The 26342-nt window shown below is 39.5% G+C and overlaps 1 protein-coding gene across 1 annotated transcript in view; it reads right to left on the bottom strand.

Moving 5' to 3' along the window:
* Nucleotides 1-10124, bottom strand: part of AOAH (acyloxyacyl hydrolase) — a 185005-nt gene extending 174881 nt beyond the window's left edge. Inside the window, exon 1 of the mRNA XM_036897455.2 lies at nt 9980-10124. Within this exon, the coding sequence (XP_036753350.2) occupies nt 9980-10106 (127 nt within the window). The 5' untranslated portion in view covers nt 10107-10124. The remainder of the gene's footprint in view (nt 1-9979) is intronic.
* Nucleotides 10125-26342: the final 16218 nt, after the last annotated feature.

A 26342-nucleotide genomic window follows, 5' to 3' on the forward strand; every position in this document is an offset into this window, starting at 1 on the left:
TCTGGAGCATCATTTTTATGAGAAAGTACTCAGTGAGTTCCAAACTGCAGACTTTCTCAAGAACATTGGCAACCAGAGAGGCACTGTGTTAGGTAGTTATTGGTGAGTGCAAGGGCTGAGGGCATTCAGGGTGAGTAGGGCCCAAGCCACAGCCATGAGAGGAAGTGAACAGACTGTATGAGAGAGACAGGATGGTTGGCTTGGCTAGTTTGAAACTTAAAAATTCATAAAAAATTAATAATGAAGAAATGAGAGTGAAGACACCAGGAGCCATTCCATCCTGTTACTAATTCAGTGTATACTTATAAGCACCTACTATGTGCTCAGAAGCTTGAGGATGCAAAAGTAAGAGAAGTCACAGACAAGTAGGGAGTCTGATGACTAGAAGAACAATCTGGTGACTGCAACCAGTAAGTGCTGTGGTACCAGGACATGGTAGTGCTTTGGGAGCACAGAGGAGGAGGAAACTAACCCTGCCTTGGGTAACAAGTGACAGTTTCCCCCTAGATGAGTTAAGTGTTACTGGATAGGAGGATCTCATGTGGCAGGAAAAGGGAGGAAGGGCATTTTGGAAGAGAGCAATAGAATGTTTAAAAACTTGGATGTGAGAGAGAGAGAAGTTGGCCACGGTTAGAGCCCAGGGTCTGTGGGAAAGGAAGATCATGAAGAGGTCAGAGCATGAACAGCCTTGAGGGCCAGATTACAGCGCTTCATGTTCTTGAGTCCAGAGTGTAGACCAATGGTGTCCAAACATTTTGCTCTGTACTCACTAAAAGAAATTTGAAAAACTATGTACCCTTTCCACATCTGAATGGATGTTAAAATATTATTAATGGTATTAATTTAAATATTTACAAAGGGTATAATTCCAGGCAGATTATAAATATTACAATAGAAATAATACATTAATCTTCTATATATATCCAAAGGAATCTAAATACTGTAGTGATTTATATTTATTCTCATAACATATGGTCAGACTCTTTTTTTCACAGTGAGAAATTTATGTTGATAATTCCTCTCCTTGAATTCTTATTTCAATGAAAAGTCTACTTCTTTGAGCTTTTCTTCCACTATAGAATTGTATTCCAGTGTAATATATTTTTATGGTTGAAATATTTTATTGATCACACTATTATACTTAATGCTAAAAATACATATAAAATTTACATAAATATTTCAATTTCCCATGAATATTAATACTGTTAAGTATTAAAATATTCCTCTAAATAGGAAAGGTAACATTTTATTGGAAATGCACCTTTTAATGAGATGGTTGGACCTTTCAATTAGTACCTATATCTGTTGAAGAATATTATTTATTCATGTAAGAGACAAGATTTGGTATCATGTCCATTCATATTTTTTAATTTTAAAGAGGTGCATGCTGAGAAAATATGTTTATTTAAATAAGTAAATGGGAATGGAAGGAGTTTGATATAGCAATGTCTCTCAATTCTTTAACTCCTTTGAGTTAAGTGTAAAAAACCTTAAAGTGATCTATCACTAGGAATAATTTCAAATGATCTATCACCTGACAACTCTATTTAGTCCCCAATTAATGGTGTTGAAAGCAAAGAACTAGAAACCACCTGACTTGGCAAAATATTCATTACATAATCAATGGAGTCTTTCACTCTTTCAATTTCTAGGAAATACATATAAAGAAAAGTTTTACTAAGACTTATTTTTTAATGATATATATTATAAGTTCACTTAGAGGGACATTGTTAACCCCTAACATACTCAGAAAGAATTGGGAAGTTGAAATATTGTTCTTTTCAATATGCTTTTGCCTATCCAATATCTTAAGTAAAATCCTTTATTTTAATACGTACTTCATACATACTTTTGTTAAACTTTGGAGTTGCAGATTTAGTTCATTCAAGTTATGAAGAATGTCCTCTGTATAAACCTAAATGCCAAAGTCAGATATTATCAATAAAGAAATTAAACACTTAGATTTTCTTTCAGAAAAAGTATGACTTCATTTTTCCATTCACTTCTGTATTTGAATTCTGAGATAGGTAGTTAAAGATAGAGGATAGATGGATAGAAAAGTAGAGGGATGAATGGGTGAGTGGGTGGGTGGATGAATGGATGGATGATTAGAAAGGGTAGACAGATGATATGTATGGATTGATGGATAGACAGGTAGGTAGGTAGATAGATACATAATCTTAGACTTTGCCCAACAGTCTTTTTCACAAACCTATGCCAGCAAAGGCTTATTACTGCCAAAGTTCTTAAAATGTTTTGCTGAAAGAAAAAACTGTTTGATTTTAGATTATCTACATAACAACCCAAATTTAAAAATCAAACAAAACAATAAACAAGGTCCAGTCTCTGCAAATATATATCTAGACAATTTTGAAAGGAAATCTATAAAAATATCAATTGTGAACATCTGGATTTGGGGATTACAGTTGGTTAAATTCTTTAAAAATATTCTTCTGTATTTTCTAAAATCTCTACAGAAGCCATATATTCTTTTAAATTTAGAAAAAGCAATGTTATATTTTATCAAACAATTTCTCATTGAATAAGCTTTTTAATAGTTGCCTTCTACCTTAATAAGTTTTAGGAAAACATGAAACAACATTTTCTAGGATAACTCCTTTGTGTCATCTGTGTTCTGGGTGTTTTTACAAACAATATCTCACTTAATCCTCATAGCACCCTCATGAGATTGGTACTTCCCATTTTACAGATGAGAAATATGAAGCTTAGAGAAGCTAAGCAATATGTCAAAGGCATCTCAGATAAGCAGTGATTCAACTGCTAATTGACTAACTGTGATTCCAACCCACACCTATTGCACTTTAAAATCTATACACTTCTAAATATTACACTGCATATGTTAAAATACTGGATTTTGAAAATGAAAATTGTCAATCATATTAATAAAAATAACATTGTTGTACTGAAGTCTATATAATTTGTGAACATTACCTCCCAATATCCTTTCACTTCCTAATGAGGTTTTCTGGAGAGCAAAATTATTTAAATTGAATGAAGTACAATTTATCAACTTTTTCTTTTTTTAGAGTTCTTTCTTATAATGTCATTCTAAGAATTTTTGCCTAAAGACACAAAGATTTCCTTCTAGAAGTTCTGTAGTTTTACCTCTTTTCTTGAAGTGTTTGATCTATTTAGAGTTAATCATTATGTGTGATTTGAAGTAAGGAACCAAGTAGTGTCAGTTCTCCGAGAGTGTTCCTTAAAGTTTTTGGCTATTATAGCTTCTTTGAATTTCTATATAAATTGTAAAATCAGCTTGCCAGTTTCTACAAAAAAGGGATGTTAGGATTTTGATTAGAATTGTATCTAGTCTATAGATCAAACTGGGGGTATTGACATCTTAACATTATTGAGTCTTCTGATCCATTAGCGTCATGCATTCTCTTCATTTCTGCAAAGCATTCTTTAATTTCTTTCAGCAATGTTTTGTGGTTTTCAGTGTGTTTTGCTGTACTTGATGGAGTGTTCTATAGATGTTAATTAGGTCAAGTTAGTTGTTAGCATTGTTCAGGTCTTCTATATATTTACTTTTTGTCTAGTTCTGCTAACAGGGAGAGGAGTATTGAAATTTTCAACTATATTGTTGAATCATCCATTTTTCTTTTTAATTCTGTTAGGTTTGTTTTGTTTTGTTTTGTTTTGTTTGGCTTTGATATTAAGTGTATGTACATTTATAATTGTTATTTTTTTCTTGACATATTGACCCCCTTTATCATTATGAACTATACCTCTTTGTCTTTAGGATTGTTCCATATATTAAAGTAAATTTTCTCTGATACTAATATATTTATTCCAATTCTCTTACATTAACCTTTCTATCCTTTCATTTTCAATCCATTTGTGTCTTTGAATCTAAAGTATGTTTCAAACAGACAGAATATATTGGATCTTGCTATTTTATTTAGTCTGATTATTTTGTTTCTTGACTAGAATACGTGGTCCATTCACATATAATGTCAGAGCCACATAAGATAGCTATATAATTAGAGATGGACACATTATAGCTTTATGGGGATTTTACTATGCTTAATGCTACACAGCATTCTCTTTTTTTCTCTTTCCCATAGTACATTTAAACCATGATCCAGTTTTACCCACCCACTCAAAAAAAAAAAAGATAGATTAATTCTCACCCTTCCTGAAGAAAAGCATACTGTCAGCTTGGATTCTTTTGGCTTAGTTCACTTTGTGACCTCTCTCCAAAACTGGGGACCTCACTCTATAGTGCGTTTGTAGTCTCTCTCTCTCTTCAGGGTTATGACCCGAGAGCAATCCAGGTGATAAAAGCATAAATGTGGGCATAGTGAAAATTTAGAGGATCAGAAACCTAACATTTGTGCTAAGGTTGGGGTTAAATTCTACGATAACTTAAAAATAAAGAAGGAGAAGGTATGAAAAAGGAGGGGCAAAGTGCAGAGAGCTGCAGCTACACTGGGGGACCTGTGGGCATCTGGCTAGACCTGCCGGGTCTGCAGGGCCTGAGAGGTGGTGGTGAGCAGAGGGGCAGCAGGGAGCACCTGAGGAGTTTGCTTTGCTGAGAGGAGCCCGTGAGCTACTCCAGTGTGACACTCCAGGGTGGGGACCCAGGGCTGGGGACAGGTGGCCGAGAACTCTAAGTCTCTGAGTGACACAAAAGCCCTCCCTGAGCACTGAGACCAACCCTCAGTGAGGAGGGAAGGAAGAGAACCCTGAATTACTCAGAGGAGGCTAAATTTAAACACAAGGGTTCAAAGGTGAAATTTTTTTCTGTTAACAGCAACAGTAGCTTATCAACAAGTGTTCAGTTATAGAGAAAATGAAATTTCTGTGTACACAAATTGTGATAATAAATTTTCAACCTTTTCTGCTGGCTGTCTAAATTTTCCTCTTGTCAGTGGCACTGTCATCTTGCCATTCACATTGGCTTGAAATCATAGGATTTTCTTTCTCTTTCTCTTTATCATTCAAATTATAAAGTCATCTCTGACTGTTCTGTGTGGGGTGTAAAGGTGGGGACAGGGGCTTTTACCTGACTTTGAAGGCATTTTATATACTTAAACAAATATGAATGAGGGAAAAAAGATTTTTAAACCACTTAAAAGGCTTTTTGAGCACCAAATAGTGCTTAAAAACAAAACAAAACCGAAACCCAATGAATTAATTTAAATGTCAATGACTTAGAAACATAAGGATTACTTTGTCCCTAAATCACCCATGTGAAGAAAATGATGTTTTGCAAAAATGCACATGGCTTATTATTGATTCCATAGCATTTGCAAAGTGGCAGAAAGAGGAACTGCTTGTTCAAGCACAATAGAATCAGCATTTGCTTAGTGATTGGATGGGATGTACAATTCAGTGCAAACTAATTATGGTAAATTGGGAAAGGGGTCAATGGGCTTCGCACAACTCGGCTCTGATTTTGGAGTATGTTCAAAACCGTGCCCTCCAGATCTACAGGCTGGTTCCCACTGCAAAAGGTCCTCTTGGGACTGGAGCTTGAGTTGTTTGCTTACCAGGAGGGTGTTGGCTCAGTCACTCAGTTAGCTTCAGTCATGGTTCCTCACTGAGTGCATCTCCAGTCACGCAGTGCCCTTGTCTGTGAGACTGGCCCCCTTACCCCTGACCGCAGCAACCACATCTGTACCGTGAGCTCTCCTCGCTCTCACTTTATTCAGTGGTTTAAAGAGCCCCAATTCTTTCTGCTAGGAAGCTGTATTGGCAACCCAAAGAAGAGTCCATCTCTTTGTGAATGGAATTATTACATGCAAACTCTGGACTGTGGGAGCCCATAAGTGGCCAAAGGGCCTAGAGCAGTGAAAGCAGCTGGTCTGCAGGACAGAAATGGAGGCAGTACTGAGAATCCAGGAAAGAGAACTCTCTGGGCACCTGGCAGCCAATATTTGTTGGTTTCTGGCTCGTTTTTAAGGCCTGACTGTTTTTCTAACTTTCGGTTCTCAAATCATTCCTGGGATTCTCATAAGAAGGTTTCCTCCCTTTTTGCTTAGCCTCACTCAAGTTGACTCCTGTTACTTGCAACCCCAGGAGTTACTCTCCTGGTTACTGAAATGGTGGATGGAGATCCAGTGTTGGGAAACAAGATAAGGGAATGGGTATAAGACAATAAGACAATAGTGGCAACAATAATTTTTTTAAATATGGGATTTAGATATGACACAAAAAGTACAAGAGACAAAAGAAAAATTGATAAATTGAACTTCATCAAAAGGTAAAACTTTTCACTATCAAGGATACCATCAAGAAAGTGAAAGAAAAAAAACCCACAGAAAGGGAGACAATATTTGCAGATCATATATTTGATAACATACATGCATCTAGATTATATAAAGAACTTTTACAACTCAACAATAAAAAATAAGTAACCTGATTAAAAAAAGGACAAAGGACTTGAATAGACATTTCTTTAAAGAAGATATACAAATGGTCAATAGGGACATGAAAAGATGTTCAATATTATTATGATTTTAAGAAGTGCAAATCAAAACCACAGTGAGGAGTCACTTCATATCCGCTAGCATGGCTATAGAAAAAAGGAAGGATACTAACAAATGATTAGCGAGGTTGTGGAAAAATTACATTGCTCAGGCACTAATGGTGAGGATGTAAGAGTGCAGCTATGCTAGAAAACAGTTTGGCCACGCCTCAAAATGTTAAACAATTTACTTTATGACCCAGAAATTCTACTTCTAGGAATATACCCAAGATAAATGAAAACTAATGCCCACACAAAACCTTATACATGAATGTTCATAGCAGAATTATTCATAATAACCAAAAAGTGGAAACAATCCAAATGTCCATAAACAATGAATAAATGAACAATATGGGGCATATCCACACAATGGAATATTCAGCTATAAGAAGAAAGGAAGCTGATACATGCTGCAACATAGAAAAACCTTGGAAACATTACATGAAGTCAAAAAAGCCTATCAAAAGCTCATGCATTGTATCATTCCATTTATTCTATTATTCCATTACATCAATATTGTATCATTCCATTCCATGGAGATATAAGATAAATTAGTGATTCCAAGGGCTTGAGGGCAAGGAAATAGGGATTGACTACTAATAAATACTGGGTTTCTCTGTGGGGTGATAAAAATGTTTGAATTAAATACTGGTGATCAATATACAATTTATGAATATACTAAATGAAATTACACTTTTACACTGTAAAAGGATGAACCTTATGGCATGGGAGCTATATCTCAATAAACTGTTATTTTTTAAATATTGGGAAGAAATATGTTGTACCTACTTAGTAACTTAAAACACAACATAATAACACTTACAGTACGATATAAGGTGAATGTGAACTGGCTTGGACAAGTTGCTTATTTCTCTGAATCTCAGTTGTTTCACGTGCCAAATGGGGATTGTGATGACACCTACCCCACAGGGTCATTGCGATGATTAAATGGGTTAGTACCTAGAAACATTTTGGAAGACTATTAATTACACAGTAAGTGCTCAGTAAGTGTTAGCAATCTGGAAAGTTACTAACTCACAATATAATTCTCATGGCTGAAGGGCCCTTGACTGTGGTGACTTTCCCCAGGCATCACTCCAATTAGTCCCTACTCTACTCTGAGAAAAGATGGAAGGCAACTGGCCCATGAAGAGTGTTGGGGAGCAGCAAGAACGGCAGCAGACCAGTAACAAAAAAAACTTATGAGTGACAAACAAATGCTCATTTTCATAAAAATGGATGTAAACCAATTAATGTGGTTGAACTCCATGGAAACAGAATTTCTTTCATGCACTGAGAAGATACTATAAATAGTTTATTTTATTATGATCTTGTAAATCAAGGCAAGGGGTATACTTTTCTGATCAAGGTAAAGCTATATTGGAATGGTGATGAGAAGATAGCTGACTTCTCCTTACTCTTCAGCTGGATGATTTTTACTTTTCTCAATGAGTTTTTTTTTGCCCAGCATCTTTCAAGAGGGAAGTAACTGCAATGGAATCTTTGAGAAACCTAAGACTTCCTTCTTGGACTGGCAGTATTTGGGTAGAAACATTCCTAAAATTCTAAAACTCTACCATGCTCCTCTTCCTTTTCACCCAAGTTATACTCTTTGTCTTCCCCTGGTGACTTGATGAATACAGTAAGCTTCTCTCGGGCAGCATCTGACCGCTTCTCAAGTGTTTGCCTTTGCTCTATACTCCCTGGCTTTCTGCCATCTCTACTATTGACGCTGAGGTTTACAGGGTTCCTGAGAAGTGGGGCATTATTGAGGGTACTAAGTGCACAGTTTGTCATTCATTTTAAAGAATTTCAGTTGTTTATGAGTCTTTAAATTCTCATTTTTCTTTAAACTGGACACTAAATTTCCTGAGGACAGAAAGATGCTTAAAATGTTTATTATTACTCCTGTTTGCATCTCTGGTTCAGAGCACAGGGCCTCGAGTATGGTGGCCATTCAGTGACTATGCGGGGAATGAACATGTGAGAATGTTTGGGAAGTCCCTTCGGCCAAGCAGTTAAAGTCATACAGTCCTGCTTTTTATCAGACAGTAGTTAGTAGAAGCCCAACCAGCATGTCCTTTTCTTGTTGTATCCCCTCCATGAGACCCATCCTCTTACCACGAGCTGTGGGTGAGCTTGCCTCACTGCTATCTCAGACATTTCCCACCTCTGGCCCTGTACTGAAAGGCAGCCCCAGGTCCCCTCTCAGGAGACTGTCACTTCCCCAGCTGCTGGGCGTGTCGCTGCTGACAGCTCACATCAGAGTCCCTCTCCAGGCATTTCCTCCACTGAAGGGAACTTCCCATTTGACAGCTTTAGGGCTTTGTTTTGAGAAAACGAAATGATGGTAAATAATTATCCGAGGGAACCAAATAGTGGGTGAGGATGACCTTCTAGGCATGGTTCCCAGGGGACCGCAGATTTCTGCTTCCAGGCCTATGGGGAATAGATTTGCAGGGAGTCTGGCCCTAAGTTTTTAATTTAAAAGGAGGCTTGGAAACTAGACGTGTGGTCAGTAACATATGTAAGGGGCTGTGGTCATGGTTTTTCAGGAACTAGGACTGATTCAGATATTTTTCTGTACATTTCCAGAAATAACATTCAAGTGTCAGAATCTAAGTCTATATTTTCCATTTGTAAGACATGGCCACCTACCATCCCTTGGATTCTTTTTCTGTGTAGCTCACAGAATAATTGCTACTCAGAGTTCCAAGTCTCCATTGAAATGCCTGCCACTGTTCTGGAAGCTCCAAGTACAATATGAATGTCAGAAGTCTTACTGTGCTTTTACTCTTCTCCAAAAATAACACTCAAACATCAACAAAAAATTGAAAAAGATACTTTCATAAAAGATAAGCAAAGGAACTGCATCTCAGTCAACGTTCAATGTTTCCAGGTGACTCTCCTTTTACTGCCAAGTCTGGGCTCCCTGAGGGAAAGAAGGAAACTAAGATGGTTGAGTCCTTAATATGTGCAAATACTATAAATTTGCATGCACCTCAGTTCTCACAGCATCCCCATTAGGTGGATGTTATTAGCCCTGTTTAATCAGTAAGAACAAGGAGGCCCAGGAAGGTTTCACACAATAAAGGAAGGTGCGGAGGGGGAGGATGCGAGAGCAACCCAACCTCAGGTGTGTCTGTGCAAAGCCTAAGTCCATCTTCCTTCTACTGTGTGGTGCTGCCTACTGTTCTTCTGAAAACAGGTAAGAATTGCTGGCTCTTACAGCTGCCTATCCAAGAGAAAAGAAGTTCCAATCACTAATGAGGTGGAAGATTTTATGCCCAATTCAAACTAGCAAATGTACGGTGTCATATGTGTATAGAGAGTGAGGCTCAAAATTTTTCTCTGTCAGTGAGAATACTGGTGCCTTATTCAGATTCTTATAGCTATTGATGTTATCCAATAGGTGATTTTCTATGCAAGCAAAGAATCTGACCCCACTGTTACATCCACATAAAAATATGCAAAATATTTACCTACCTACACAGGCATGGGCATTGTATTGTCTGGTGCTGGGTTGGTCCTTGGAGGCTGGAGAGGTTGACGTGTGAAGCGGCAGGAGAAAGAACAGAGGAGCCACCAAAGAAATATTCCAGAGGGACTTCATGTTGGAGCTCTGCACCAGAGCAGCTCGGCCTGGCTGTGGAAGCTGCTGACTAAGGGAGGCTGAGGTAGACTTCTGCAGAGTATCAGTGTCTCTCCCCTTCTCTTCTGTGCTGTCTTTGACACACACATGCACACATGCCCCACACTTTCATAGACACACTTTTCAACAAGTATGAGGGGAATAAAAACACACACACACTCACAGACCTGCTCCTCACTAACCTTGAGAGGGCCACACAGGTTCAGGTCTGGGAAGAGCTGGAGGGAGTCCGGGTGGGAAATTTTTCTGAGCTAACACTGCAGGAAAATGACACACGCCCGTGACAGCCGTGACAGCAATGTTCGTTTCTGTGCTTGCCGGCTGAAGTCCGTGGCCATAAAACTCAGGCTCTCGGAGGCTTGTCACATTTGTCCTGTTGCATGCCTGGGAGTCCCTTCCTCTTCTTGCAAAACAAAACTAAAACTAAAACTAAAACTGAAGAAAGAAAAAAACTCACCCACAAAATACCACCCTTTAGCAATTTGATCAGCAGCATGCACATACTTAGAAATTGTAATTTGTTACATTCAGAAGTTAGTTTTGCTTTAAACTGTTCTATAAATGGAGGCTGGGATCCTTATTTGGGTGCTAAAAAATATTCTGGTCAAGTAGTTATTTTCCTCTGGAGTAGTCTGATTATTCCTTGAAGGGTCAAGTTTTCTTAAGGCCTTTCATTTGGTGCAGAAAATAAGCAAAGTGGACAGTGGACAGTAATGGTCAGTCAGCATGACTGGATTTTAAATCTAATCAGAAAGAAGATATGCTATAATTAACCCATTCATATCCACTTGGCTGTGCATGATGCATTTCTTTTCTCCAGAATTCCAAAGTATGTTTATGTGCCCCACCCGTGAATGATTTACTCCTGTTTAAGAGACTGATTTTCTGTTTTGAAAATATCTGAATGCAGTTTTTCGGGGAGGAAAAAAACTGAATCAGATCATAGATAGAGAAAAGACATATAATCTACATGTTTTGTTCTAAAACAAGATACAGCTAAGTCACATGCCATTCTCAGACAAGATAAGGGGACTGGGCCAAAGTGCCACAATTCAGATAAATGTAGATCACGCAGTTTTTATTCCCCTTGTTTAGGCTACGAGGAAAGCTTATTATGAGCTTTATGAAATATTATGAAATCTCTCAAACTTGGTAGAGTTTTCTTTTCCTTTTCCTTCTCCTCCTCCTCCTTTTCTTGAGGAGTAGCATTTCAAGTAGCTGGTAGAATTTTAGAGCTGTAGTCTTTCCAGGATGTAGGAAACACCAGTTTTTATGGCTTGAAGACTTCTTGTGTACTCATTAATTTAATAAATGCCAATTTGTCAAATCCCTAAATCTTTAGCAGAAATGTTTCCCTACTTCTGCTCCCAGCTCAGGGGCCAACAGACTCCATGGGTATCTTTAGATGCCCTTGGCTACCATGGGCCTATGGCTTCCTTAGAAGCTGAGCGGCTGGTTCTCAAGGCCCTTGACCCTCTGACGAAGGGAAGCTCTGTTGCTCATCAGGACCACCACTGGGGTCAAGGCCTAGAGAAGTTCCCAAGACTTCCTGGGGCAGCAGGAAAATGGAGTGATTTAGAGAACTGGCTGCAAAGACAAAAGGACTCATGTTCAAATATCTTACCTATTGTTTACCTCTGTGTAATGTATTAGACCAGTGATGTAACCTTTCTGCACTGTGGGTTTCTCATTTATATTGGGATAATATTTGTCTCACAGGGTTGCTGGAAGGACTTAAATAGAGGATGATCTAAACTACAAAGCAGTGTGCCTTGCAAGAAATGCATGCATAGTAAATCGGGGCTCTGGTTATTATCTGAGCAGGAGTGTGATAAACTCTGCACTCCAGGCCAGCCTTCGAGAGAGTTCTAAGACACCTGTAGTAGTTGCAGGCCAAGATGTGGGAACATGAGGGCTTTTATTGAAGGCTGCATTTACTGAACACCTGTGTGTGCTGGGCAGCACTCCAGGAGCACACAGTCTAGTTTGTCTAACCTATAGATTGGTGAGGAATCTTCAGATGGCTTCCAGAAGAGAGTTTGGCCCAGGCCTGGGCTTCTGAGGTTCTCCTGGTCTACATTATAGCTGTGAGCAGTCCTGGGGAATCTCAGAGTAAGAGGAATTTCTTGCTGAAAGGCTTGTTTGATCGTTTTTGGCCCTTTGTCATGTATGTGTGAGACCCAGGTAAGTCCATCCACAACCAGCCCAGGGATGGTGAGCCCTCAGACAACCTGGTGTGCCCAGACTTCGGGGCTGGCTGCAGTGGGAGTCCCTGGCTTGGCTGTGCAGCCTGGGCAAGCCCCTTACCATTCCCACGCTCCGAGGCCTCAGCTGATAGGGATATGTCATCGTTGTACCCAACACACAGTAGGTGCTCCATAAATGGATGCAATCTTCATGGTTGAAGGGTAAGTTCTTACTGGCAGAATTCAGAGGAACACAGAAATCAGGAAGTGATCTTGCTCACTGATGCCACATGAACTGAGTGCAAGTACCCATACACCGCCTAACAGAACCTCTATCTTGGCATCACCAAGGTGGAGGGTTCCTCCTATTTGCACAGGTGACCTCAGACTGGCAGGTGTCATTTCTCCGACGGGGCTGCCTTTGTTCATTGAGCACTGAGTGCAAATGACTTAGGATCTCTGCACAACTTGGTGAAAGCCCTGGACCTGCCTGTGGTTTATAGTAACTAGTTGGGTCCTATACAGTGTTCCTGGAGGACCCCTGATGTCAGATGCTCTAATTCTGATTTTCTCAAGATCTGCTTTTGGGAATGAGATTCTTCCCTTGAAGCACTTTGTTACTTTACTCAGAGAGTTCTGATTTAAACCACAGTCTGACTTAAACCTCTGCAGCAGAAAGCTGAGGGTTTATAATTCCAAATGTTACACCTGTGGTTCTGGTTTGTTCTCTCTGAATATGCATCCTGATTATTTTTGTATCTTCATGGACCTTGACCATCTCATTCACAGCAGTTTCCTTATTCAGAAAAAAAAATGGCCGGGATGACAGGAGCTATTATAGAAGCTGGCGCTGTCACAGAAGCGCCTCTTTGACTTTCTCTTCTTTCTGACACTGAGGATCCCTCTTGTTGCTTCTGGCTTGAAGTTGTGAGGATTAAACTGACAATATGAGTGAAAAAACCTAACAGTAAATGCTTTGCTTTGTGCATTTTTTAGCAGGTGTATTTTATTCCGGTAGCAATATGCTTAGTTAAAAATCAGGGTTCTGAAAAGAATGAGAAATAGAATATTGGGAGGCATGTCCACTAGGTAAATTATACATAAATACCTGTAAACATTTTAATTTCTGAATTAAATATATTGGATCACCTTGTGTTATGAGTTTTCAGGTGGTGGAACGAGGCGCACTGGCCTGTCCTATTCTTCCCAGCGGGGTTTTGTTTGAATGTTGGGCAGACAGATACTCCCCCCCAAAGGCACTCTTCCTTCCAATCCTTGTCCTGGGGAACTCATGGAAACTCGGGTTGGTAAAAATCCTCATGAAAATCACAGCTGAGACTGAGATGAGACAGGCTGACTCAGCGGGGGAATTTCATGAATAAGACAGGCTCTTGCCATACTGGGGAGTTCACCACCACATTCCTTAAAAATTTTGGATTAAATCTCTTCTGATACTTTCACAAAGGAAGCCCAGGTAGAGTGCAGTAAGCTGCAAATGAAATCTGAACAAAATGCTGAAAGCAACTTGAAGGTTCATGGGGACGGTGCAGGACACTGGATTTGCAGTGCGCCCTTAGATTATATGGCCAACTAGTCAAATATTTTGAGAGATTAATTGACTAAACAAGTGGCAACCCCAAGAACTTCCCTCAACCTGCGTGGACGCCAACGTGTTACGGCATGGGCCCCACAGGCACGCCGTGAGCTCAGACCAGTCTGTTACAGGCTTCCTAGAAGTGCCTGCGTCAGGACAGGAAGTTGTCCTCTGATATTCCGAGTCATTGTAGCAGGAGTTAGTGAACAGGCTGAGGAAGGAGAGAGGAGAAGATCATAAAGTTGCTTCACATGGTTCCTGGCACAGAGCAGGGACTTAAAATGCTGCATCCAAATCCCCATCTAAACTCCTGCCAAGTGTTTACAATGGGAGGGTGATGGGTGGGAAGAGAGGGCGGGGATGAACATACTTTTATAGGTTTGGGGAATAACTGGAATAAATATATCCCTAAATGAGCTTATGTTTAAAAAGTATGAGCCCTTACTCATACTTTTAATTTTTAGTATTTTTAGAAGAAAGATACAGGGAGTACAGTTAAAGATAAAAGTAGAGTTGAAGAAAAATAGTAATCAGTATACATACAAGAGATCATATGACCATGTTGCTTACAACCCCTTCAAACACCCCATGGCCACCAAATCGAGGGTGACTTCCTGCCAAGGGCTCACAGGGCTGCCCATCATCTGAGACTGTTCACTCTCCAGCCACATTTCAAGTCACTTTCCCATGTGGCCCTATGTTCTGGTGACACCAAATTACCAGTGAAGTCCCCAGACATGCCCAGCTTTCCATGGCCGGCGCCTTTGCATGAACTTTCGCTTTGCCTAAATTGTTTTCTGTTCACTTTCCAGGACACTTCTCCTCTTGATTCAAGGCCACATCTTCTCAGAAGCCTGCCCTGTGCCTCATCAAGCACAAGGGCTTCCCCATCCTCAGGGTTCCCAGGACCCTTTGGGTAAGCCTCCTCTGGCCCTTGCCTCTGTGGCATGGCCATTAGTGCAGGCATCTGACTCCCCTACCTGCTGCTGGTTCCCGGAGGGCAGATTATTTGGTACTGTCAGCACGGGCCACACACCTGACACACAAGCAGGTTCTTAGAAGTTCATGAGGAAGGAGGAGCCAGCAAAATGAAAACACAGCTTAGAACGATAGCAGTACAGTGGAGTAGATGAGGATATATTTTTTAAATGTTCTCAGGAGTTCTTGTGTGAAAAAAAACTTCTTTAAAGGCAGTACATTTGGGGTTCAGAACTAAACCCTAGAGCAAATGATCAGATGAGGTCAGCAAAGGATGCAATAAGGAGCCTTTGAGTTAGGATCTTAGAGGCAGTGCCACCACCTGGTAGAGAGAAAACAAGAAGCGAGAGTGCTATGCTGTCAAGGGGTGAAGTCTGGAATTGTGCAATTTCCTCCCATTTTGGCATGGTTTTTGTAATAAGATGGCAAAGTTTACTTCCCTAAAGACTGCGGACCTGAACCAGCCCAGGGGCTTGGAGAAGGGCAGCACCAGCATGGCCTTGTTGAGCTAGAGAGCAGGCTGCTCCAAGTAGCAAGAAGGAAGGGTCCAGCCAGATCCACTCACCTCCCAGTGTTTCTGCTCCTGCAGTGACAGGCCCTCTTTTAGCAGCTCAGTGATGCTTGAACTGCCTATACAAATGATTTGAGATGGAAGCAGGATGGCTGACTTATAATGGAGATGGCAGAGGAACAGAGAAATGAGCACAGCAGGATGGGTATCCCCTCTAAGGGACTGAAGCCTAGGGGAGAGTCTGAATTGACTTGCCTTATTCTCCCCCAACATTCTAAATAGTACTTCATAAAGTCTCTCTCAGTTATCAAATTTCCTTTCCATTTTATAGAGTTTCAGTGAGTGTGTGTATCTACATGTAGATCTACATATGGATGTTGGAACTATTCACCTAGGTGTTTTCTGTAAACATGGCTTGTTTGAAGTAATCTCCCCTCAAACTAACCAGTGTAGGTAAGACACCCAGAAGCTCTGGTGAGACATCTCTCCTGGAGGGTCGAAACTCCTCATGGTGCAGGCCAGCATATAAGAAATATACTTAATTTCTGCTTCTGAAATTTCCCTTCTATACTTTGATGTGGGAAAGTGCTCAGACTTCAAAACAACTTGTGTGTTCAGAAGGCTGCTACTTGGTGGGCCTGCTCAAGACACCCATGTGGTAGTGATCCATGCCAGGCTTATACCAGCCATACCAGAGACAATCCAGTTAGCACATGACATCATGAATAACAGACTTGTGTTCCACCATGCAGGGAAATAGTTCTTTTCAATTAAGAACAACAGAAACTTTCAGCCTGTCTTGGTAGCTCTGAAACTTGGATCTTTTATTTCCATGATGTCAGAGGTCCTGAATTACATGATTATGAATGGAAAGAATCAAGTAGTGGCCTTCTTTTCCCATTTTCTTCCATATGTGAACTTTTAATATAAATGTAAAGAAATGCTGCACTGATGAAAGTAATAATGTTTCAGTGAACAGCTTTCAGGCTTTCAGCATGAAAACAATGAGAAATAAAACTAAAAAATTTTCTATTCAATGTCAATATGTGACTTTTAAATAAAATTAAATAAACTTCTTATTAGTGGTAAAAGAAATTTTAAAATAAACCTCATTTAATTGGACCCATAGTCTTCATAGGGTTCTAGAAAACTCATTATTAATTCATTTACTCAATGCATATTTATTGATCACCATACAGTCAGGCATTGTTGTATGCATGGAAGTTAAAAAAACTTACAAAGATTTCTGCTTGCACTGAGTTTACATTTTGTGGACTCACAGTTGTCTTGCTATGCCATCTGGCAAATTATTTTATCTAAATATGGTTAAATTGCTTTTGTTTTTTATCATTATTCATCCACATGATCAGAGTATGCAAAGCCCCTCATTGGGAAACTCACAGACCCACCATTCCCACAGAGCAGGAAGCTAGCTTTCTTTGCATTATTTTTGCCCTTTGAGTGGTTTCTAAGGCTGAGCTTTAGGGCTTGCGTAAGATTGGTCCCTATTTTGACTTTAAGCACATTTCATAGTTAAAATGAAACAACTGCTTGTACCAGGAAAACAAGGACATGAAGTCTTTTATCTGTTCTTATTTGATTACCTCATATAAAATATCTTATATTTTATAGTCACAGACCCCTTTGAGAATCTGGTGAAAGCTATGCATCCTTTTCCTGGGAAAAAAAGCACATAACAAAAATACACTAAATTTTACACATGAATTAAAAAAATCATGGACCCCTGAAACCTATTTAATTTTTTTCTAGGGATTTCATGCTTTCCAGGTCTGAAAGGTCTTACTTTTCTCAACTTCTTATTCTGTACTCCACGTGTGTGAAATTTCCATTAACTGGAGTTTTCCTCTTAAATAAAATTTTGCCACTTGGATTGAGAAATTGTGTGAAGTTTGGGACCCACCTATTTCCATATGAACATTGTGATCTCTTCCTGTTGAGCAAGGACATCAGAGTGAACATCAGTCTCTGTGTCTGGCTATTGTCATGAAGCAATGTGGGGGAAACCTCAGATCAACAGCTGGTCTCTGCTTCCCAAGCTAGACCCCGTATGCTGGCTTTCATTTCTTCTTTTCAGTTGTGGCAATAAAACCAAAGTTCCTTTGTAGATTTACTTTACATATTTGAGTGAGCTCTTTTGTTTGTTTTCTTCTTTTAGCCTTTGTAAAATCTGTTAAGTACCCTATCTTGGCCATTCAGAGAAGGAACAGGTGGACGCCCAACAGTGTAGGGTGTCTCTCTTTCCCTGGCCATGAGGGAATGCTTTCAGAGGACAAAATCATTACACTACTTTGGAATTGGTTCTGAAATTCATTTTTCAGTATGGTAGCCTGGCTAATGGCCCTCCAAGGAGGTTTGTGGCCCAATCCTGCAATCTGTGGAAGAGATTTTGCAGATGTGATTGAGTTAGAGATCTTAAACTAGGGGAATTACCCTGGACTCTTTGGGTGGATCAGCACAATTATAAGGGTCCTTATAAGAAAGGCAGAAGAATCAGAGTAAGAGTAAGACACGTGACAATGGAAGCAGAGTTTGGAGTGACATGAAGAAGGGGCCATGAGCCAAGAAACGCAGGCAGCCTATAACAGCTGGGAAGTCAAGGAAACAGACTCTTACCTAGAGCTTCCAGAAGGAAGCACTACCAACCCCTTGAGTTTGGTCTGCAAGACCCAGTTTGGATTTTTTACCTCCAGGCTGTGAGATAATAAATTTGTGTTATTTTAAGCTACTAGTTGTGTTGTAATTTGTTACAGCAATTGGGAACTAATACAGCCATTAACTATTCATTCAAAAAGAACAAAGGGTTAAAGTAGAAGCAAGATCAACCTTCCTAAGGAACCTACTTTGGCTCTGTCCCTTAAAACATCTGTAACGTAAGATGCCCTGGAGCTCATTCAAGTGTTTGTGGTTGTTTCTCCTCACTGACTGAGTATAGATGCTGGTAACTTCAGAGTTCTTGTTTGTGCATTTTACAGTCTTTCTGTCTGTTCCCTTACTGACAGCATGCGTGCCTCCCTGCTCTCATTTGATATCTTCATTCTATTGTGGAATGAAAACCAAATAAAATATACTTAACTTTTAAAAAATAGAAATGAGGTTAAACTTTTAAAAAATAGAATGAGAGCTTGAGGAAACTAATCGAAGGATCACATGACCTTTAAGGGTTTTACCGCGGCATCTATTTTGACTACAAAGACTCTGTATTTTCCCATCTATGTTCAGAATAGTTTGTTATTCTGGATAACCATTCCCCCCAAAAGAAGTTTTTACTGTATTATTAGACATAAAGTTATTTTAAATCAGTAATTATTACAGTGCCATGTCATATGTAGGGGAGGAGAAAGTTAATTGGGAGACTGCTTACCAGTTGTGTTGCCTTATGCATCTTGATTCAGTCTGAACCTCAGTTTCTTTCATTGTAAAGTGAGCTTCACAGCACCCACTCTTTCTTCTTCTCTACTTGATCCTTACGATGACCGGATGAGATATTTTAGGAAAGTGCTTTTATTTTTAGCTACAAAGCATGATAGAATAATGCTTGCTATCAAAAATTACAGTAAAAGTCATATCTCTACTAGTGTTTGGATATATCAAGGTTTTCTTTTAGTTTTGATCAGTAAAAATTCATTTACCCTTTCATCATTCATTTATTCAGATAATACTAGTTGAGAATGTTCCATGTGGCCACTAGGGCTGTGTGTGAGGATACCAGACTCCTGGGAGGTGGTGTGCTGTGATGAACAGAATTTGGGATTCGTGCATATCTGGATGTGAATTCTGCCTCTGAACCTAACCTTAACCTGTATGAGCCTAGTTTCCTCATGTACGGAATGAGGCTGGTGATATATCATCATCTCTGGTGGGTGGCTATAAGAATTAGTTATAAAATACATAAAGCACCAAGCATTCAGAATATGTTGAATAGGTACAATATTGTGGAGCTGTAAAACCAATATATTTTCCCTTTCGGTAATCCTTAACTCTAAGTTGTCCTGCAGTTTTCATGTTGATTAAAACCAAGAGCGCTCAGCACATAACTCCTTCCACAGACCCCTTGCCTGGGGGAGCTAGGCCTTGAGATTTACTGGCATAGGTAAGAGGAAAAAATGACAGGAGGAGTTCAGGGCAGAAAGGATAGTAGGAAGGATGTCCCTTCTGAGCCAGTAATTTGGAGGAGAAGAGTATCAAAGGTAGGTGAACAAGCAGTCAGATATATGTAATACGATTTCTCTCCTCCAGGCTCAAATTGAGGGAATGTATATTGGAAGAATTGAGGGGGGAGACAGGAGCAGAAAGGTTTTCACCCTGCTTGCTGTTTGGGACCCTGAGAGGATACCAGACCATAAAGAAAACCTGGACTCCTTATTCATACCTCACCCCTCCCCTTCCATCCATCTTAATGAAGTCTAATTTATCAATCTTTTCTCTATGGTTAGCACCTTTTGTGTTCTGTGTAAGAAACATTTGTAGATCCTAAGATCATGAAGATTAATTTTTTATCATTCTGCTTAAAATTGGGTTTGTGTTTGATGTGAGGAAGCAGTCAAGATAATTTTCAAAATATGGGTATTCACTTGATCCAGTGTCATTTATTAAAAAGGCCATTCTTTTGCCATTGATTTGCAGTGGGACATTTGTTGAAAATCAGTTGTTGCCAGACTGTATCAATTGGTTTCTATCCTTACATCAATTTCATATAATTTTGATTAATGTAGCTTTATGAAAAGTCTCGACAGCTGGTAGTAGAAGTCCTAATTTTTTATCTTCTTCTACAAGAAAATTGTCTAGGATATTCTTTGGCATTTCCATTTCCGTATAAATTTTAGCATCTTTTCAATTTCTAGACACACACACATGCACAGCTGCTGAGAGTTTGACTGGGATTGCACTTAAGCTATAGTTCAATGTGGGGAAGCATTTATGTTTTCCTAATATCTTCCAATCCATGAACATGGTATATTCCTCAATATGTTTAGGTTTTCTTTCGTTTATCTCACAAATATCTTAAAGAGATCTTTCATAGTCTTTTTTAGATATAGTCTTAGGTATTAAGGTTTTATGATGCTAAAATACATGTATTTCTTAAATGTCATTTTGTAACTTTTTGTTGATGTGTATAACACATCAATACAGTTTGTTTTTGTGTATTGTCTCTTTTCCATATTCTTATTTTCTCTCTTTTTTTTTTCAATTTTGTTTGTGGTTCAATCCAGATATTTTCTGTTAACCAACTTCCTGTTAACTAGGCAGTCCTTTGTTCTCTAATGCTGTGAAACCCATCTGTTGAATATTTAATATCACACATTACATTTTCCAGTTCTAGGATTTCCATTTGATTCTTTCATAGGTTCCAATTGTCTGGTAACATTTTTCAGTAGTTTTTATATTTTTATAATATAAAATATTATAATAGATATATTATATCTATAGATATAATTATAGATATCTTAAAATTAGTATTTGATGACTGAAATATCTATATAATTCTGGGTGTCATCCTATTTTATGAGCTTTTGTCTTTTAGTTTTTAATGATTTCTTTCTATTTCCTGTTGTGCTTGTTAATTTTGTATTGAATACCAAATGTTTCAAAAAGAGCAGAAGCTCTGAATGATGCTATTTTCTTTTGGATAAGATTCTGGTTGCTTCTGGAAGGCAAACAGATTATGGGTGGATCGTCTAGGTGCAGGGGAGTCAGGTCTGTTTCTGGCTTTCTTATTGGTTGTGTACTTCAGGAGTTTCAACTGAGGCTTAAAGGCTTATCAGGGCCCCTTCTCTTTTGCATGGCCTCAACTCATTTTTTTTTCTTTCTAGCATTTTAAGGAATCAAATTTCTGCTTCGATTTTACCGTCTGAAAAGTTTCTCCTTTGTTTCTCATTATTTAACCCCATGCAAGTACAACCTAGGGGGCAGGAATATCTACCTCATGTTGATTCATTTTCCCTCTTCCCAGGGTCTTCACTTTGAATGGAGAACTTTGCCATGTCAAGGAAACCTAGCTTCCTTAATTTCTCTCAGATGTCTTCAAATAGCTGTTATTGTTGTTAATTTATCCAGCTTTTATAGTTGCTTTCAGCAAGAGGTTTGTCTGACACGGATTACTCCATCATAGTCAGAAGAGGAGTACTCCTGTTTGGCTTTTAGTTATTATTAAACATTACCATTAATTATTATTAAATATTTTTAAATGTTAGAGATCCATTAAAAATTCAAGATAAAAATGTAAAATATTTTGTGTCATTTTTTTTTCTACCTTCACATTTTTAAGGAAAAGATTGCAGACAGCAAAATATGCAGATCTTAAATGTGCAGTTCCATTAGTTTTTGACACAATGAGTATTACTTGTGTAACTGTGTCATTTTATTTTTAAATGTGTTTTCTTTACATTATCTTACTTAATCAACACCAAAATAGATTTGGCATGATAGTCAAGATTCATAAATCAAACAAATTTTCATCATTTAGAATTTCACAAGTTTTATTTAAGTAATTGTGTGAATTACCATTTTAATGCTGTGCTCCCTGCACCAGCACACAAACATGCCTGTCTCTTAGAAGATGAATAAATGTCTTCTGGATTGAAGTAAATTAGTCACATTATTTTAAAAATTAAGTTGCTCAAGTCATCGCCTTCAATAATAAATCACTCTAAGTGTGGCAATTTTGTTTGAGCTATTTTTAAGCCTCTTTTTATTATAAAGGTAAATCATTTTTATTGTTCAAAGATGGAAAAACATAGAAAGGTTTCCCAAAAGTTTCCTTGCCAGCAAGTCTATTCTAGATACAACCAATATTTATAGGGTGGTATAATAATAATCTCTCTGGAATTTTATACTTATAAATTTCTTAAATAAAATATACTATCACACATTTTTATAAACCATTTTCTCTTAAAATTTGCCAATAAGCATTTGTCTCATGTCAACAATTACACTTCTACCTTCCCTCTTAAATAGATGCATGTAGTGTATTGTATAGAATTCACTTTAAAAATACCCTATTGTTGGAAATTTGTATTATTTCCATATATTCACTATTAAAACCACACTGTGTTATACAGCCCCAAAGTGAAAAAAACTTCCCGATCCACTCATTATTTCCTTAGGCTAAATCTGCATCAGTGGGATAGTCAGTGCTGTGCACATTTGTTTAAAGACTTTTTTTCATATAGCAAGTTTTCCCCTGAGAAATTCTTTGTCAATTTGTGCTTCATCAGCTGCAGGGGGAAGTCTTAATTCTCTCCTCACTTCACCAACAAAAGCAGAAAATACGTCATTGTTGTTTTAATTTGTATTTCTTTTGTTACTCTGGAGGTTGGACTTTTTCCCTTATGTTTATTCTCTCTACACATGTATTTTTTTTTATTGCCTGTTTATATCATTTTTTTCCTTTTGGACTTCTCATGTTTTTCTTACTGATGTGCAATAGCTGTTTATGTATATTATGTATATGAACTGGGTTTCATATGTTACAGATACTGTCCCTGCTTGTCATTTGCCTACTGGTTGTGTTTCCTGTGCCAATTCTGCTGGAGAATCACAGGACAGCCTTGCAGAATCCCCAGCATGGTAAGCGAAGTAGGAAGGAGGGCCTGAGAGCAGTGGCTGGAGAGTTAGACACAGGCCAGGTCCCCTGAGGCTGGCTAGTCACACAGAGGACCCAGGAGGTTCTACTGAAGAGGGAGGGATTTAAACACACCCAGGGAGTGAAACCTCCAGGTCTGGCTTTCTAATGGGGATATGAGAGTGGTGGAGGTGACATGCACAAGACTCAGACTTCTGGCCTAGAGAGAAGGACAGAGGTGTCTCGAACTGGGTGAGGGCCACTGTGGAAGCATGTGTGGAAGGAAGATGATGAATGTTAGAGCTGCTGTCTTTGCAGTGTCTGCACACCCAGGTTTAACTGGCCTTCGGAGCCCCACAGCTGAGTACATGGTGGCACGTAGTAGATTGCCTAGAGGGTCAAGTTTAACTAAAAGTAATTCATTGCCAGCTTTCATCAGATATGATGTTCTCCTCTTTGGTATCTTTGACCTCTGTGCCTGATACCAGTAGCCTCACAGCTAATTTTAATAATCTCCATTCTGCTTCTTCAGAACCCACAGATCCTAAAGAGACTAAGGCCACAGATAACATTCCCATTACCTCTGGCTAAGGGTCAGGACTTTCCTCGGAGCCTTGTTTATTTTCCTTTCGTGCCTTGAGGTTGGTGTGGGCCTTCCTGACTAAGGTAAGTGTTTCTAGAGTCCTGCATGGATTTGCGGATAGAATCAACCAAGTGGTTTTCGCCAATTTTCAGTCTTGAGCCCCTTCCTTGGCTCAGGGGAAGCAGCTCGTGGTGGACTCTTTCAGTCTCAGGTGAATTGGAGTCTCTAGAGAAGCCACTGCTCGGATCAACAGCGGCATGAACTGCCATTGGCACACAGGCACACCTGGGGAGACGCAGGCCATCCTGGTGGGTGTTGGGGGATGGGAGAAACAGTGTTCTAGTTCTGGGGGAAAACAAAGGTAAGGGGTTTGTTGGGTGAGTGGGTGTGGGTTGGAAAGAGGGGAGTGTAAGAGGGAGGGAACTTCACAGAAAAGCTTGCAGGAAATTCAGAATGTAAATTCATAATCCTGCAGTTCTCAGTATTTACAGCTATTATAAAACTCACATTTGGCTAATTCTACAAGTCATTAATCATCTACTACTAGCTGTACTGGACTTGCGATTACATTAGAGCTCTATGAGCAATGAAAACTTCTCTCTTGCATGTAGAATGGCCTGACAATCAATCTCAGGATGGTTAGTATGTGTAGAAGGGGCAGGTGCGTTGGTTCTCTGTCTGAGATACCTGGGATGTGTGTGTGCATCAAATCTCCATTTGCCCATTCCTTGGACATGTCCAAAGATGCTGCAGCCTGCTAAGCAAGCTTTGCCCTGGGTGCTGGAGATGGGTTGGAGGTGCAGGAAACAAGAATATAGGCTACCCCTTAAGTAAACTTGGCATCCTTCTGATATTTCATACTCCTCTTCTTTTTCATTTACACTTAAAACACTATTAGCATCTATTTTGTCCATGTCTGTTCCAGACATGGACAACTCAGATATGAATAAAACACTGCCCTTTCCCAGGAGAAACTGATGAGCAAGAAGAGGCAAAAGGCACATAGAAACTTGCAGTACAATGCCATTCTTTTTACACAGATGCATGGACAAAGTCCTATTGGGCCATAAAAAAGGAGGCTAGTAAGTCCTTGTGTTGGGGCTTCAGAGAAGTCTATGCAATGCAGACTTTTACAGGTAAGAGGAAAGTGGGGGGGGGAACGCTCTGAGGCAGAGGGAGCAGCAGTGTCTGCAGAGCCGTGAGGCAGAGCCTGTAGACAGTGGTCAGAGCACAGGGTGCCCAGCAAGAGATGCCAGAGCTGGGGGTGGAAATGTAAGAAGGCTATAGCTGAGGACGAGGTTGAGCTATGTGTGTGCATTTTCTGCTGCCAAAAGAGGTACTGCCTGTTGGATCATGTTAGGGTGTGTGTAGAGAGGGCTCTGGAAGCCCATGCAGAAGTGGACATGGCATAGAGCGCTCCTTCTGATCCTTTAACAAGCCGCGGCACTAGAAACTGGAGAGCTTATCCTATCAGCTTTTTACTCCATTTCATTATCAACATCAAATATTTATGCAGCCTCCATATAAATATGTGGGAAATGAGCCTCCCTGTTGGTAAGGGGTAGAAGGTACAGAGGTTAATCAAAAGCCGCAGTCCTTGGGTCCTTAGGCTGCCAATTAAAAATGAATACCCTGGGGTGAAAAGATCTGAGAAGAATTAATAGTGGGACAGACACATATTTGCTAATCAAATGTTAGCTACAAGGCTTTGCTATTCTCTTTTATTTTGTGTGCACCCTAGCACAGTAGCTTTCAAACATTTTTGACTGTGACCCATATAAGAAATACATTCTATGCCATGACCCAAAACCTATACAAAAATCTCACCAAGTACTATTGAGATGCACTCTGATATTTTATATCCATTTTTATTATTTTTTTAAATGCTGGTCACTGACCCTCTATATCAGTTCCATGACCCACAGCTGAGTATAATTTGCAGCTTGAAAACTCCTGTCTTCCCATGTCTTTCTGTGTAGGGGAGGGGAATGAGATCACAGGTCAGGGGGTGAAAGGGTGAGCATGTCCATACTGGGAGAAGGGGCAGCATGAGAAATCGCCACAGTAAATTCATATGCCTGAAGAGGAGAATGAATGATCAAGTGGGCTTCACTATGAAGGAAGATTTATTTGCTCCAAGTTACACGATAACTTCTTTGTATCTGGTAAAGGTGTAGAGGGCATTGCTGAACCTGTGCTGCATGAAACATTTTGAGATAAATGATATTCCTTAAAAATATTCTTGAGTGGTGAAATACATTTGGGAAATGCTAAAATTTTATATCCCCAATTTGGATGGACGCAAAGCATATTAAAGAGCTGAAAATATTCCCACTAACAAAATCATTTTATCCTTTATAAAAAAAATCCAGGATTTCACTAATTCGAGACCCATTCCTGTTCTGTGGAACACCTATAACCATTTTGCAGACCAGTTTGGGAAATGCATGTGTGGACAGGCATCCTTGCTGAAGACAAAGTAAAGGGTGCAGGAGTGAGAGGTTAAAGTCCATGGGGGCCGCCCTCCTTGTGAAGAATCTAAGCCAGGCAGACGGTGTCTTGCCAGTGGGTTTCAGTCCTGGACAAGTTCACTCTTGATTCAGTGAGACTGAAAAATGACAATGGAATGTTCTTGGAGTGAAAGGGTTTATAACCAACTTTATTCCCTCAGTAGTAGGTCAAGCGCTAGAATCCTGTCTGCCTCAGAGCAAGTCTGCATGCAGCAAGCTGGTCTCTGCCCCTGGGCCTCTCCACCCAGACAGC

The sequence above is a fragment of the Manis pentadactyla genome, chromosome 7 (genome assembly GCF_030020395.1).
Source record: "Manis pentadactyla isolate mManPen7 chromosome 7, mManPen7.hap1, whole genome shotgun sequence".
NCBI lineage: Eukaryota > Metazoa > Chordata > Mammalia > Pholidota > Manidae > Manis > Manis pentadactyla.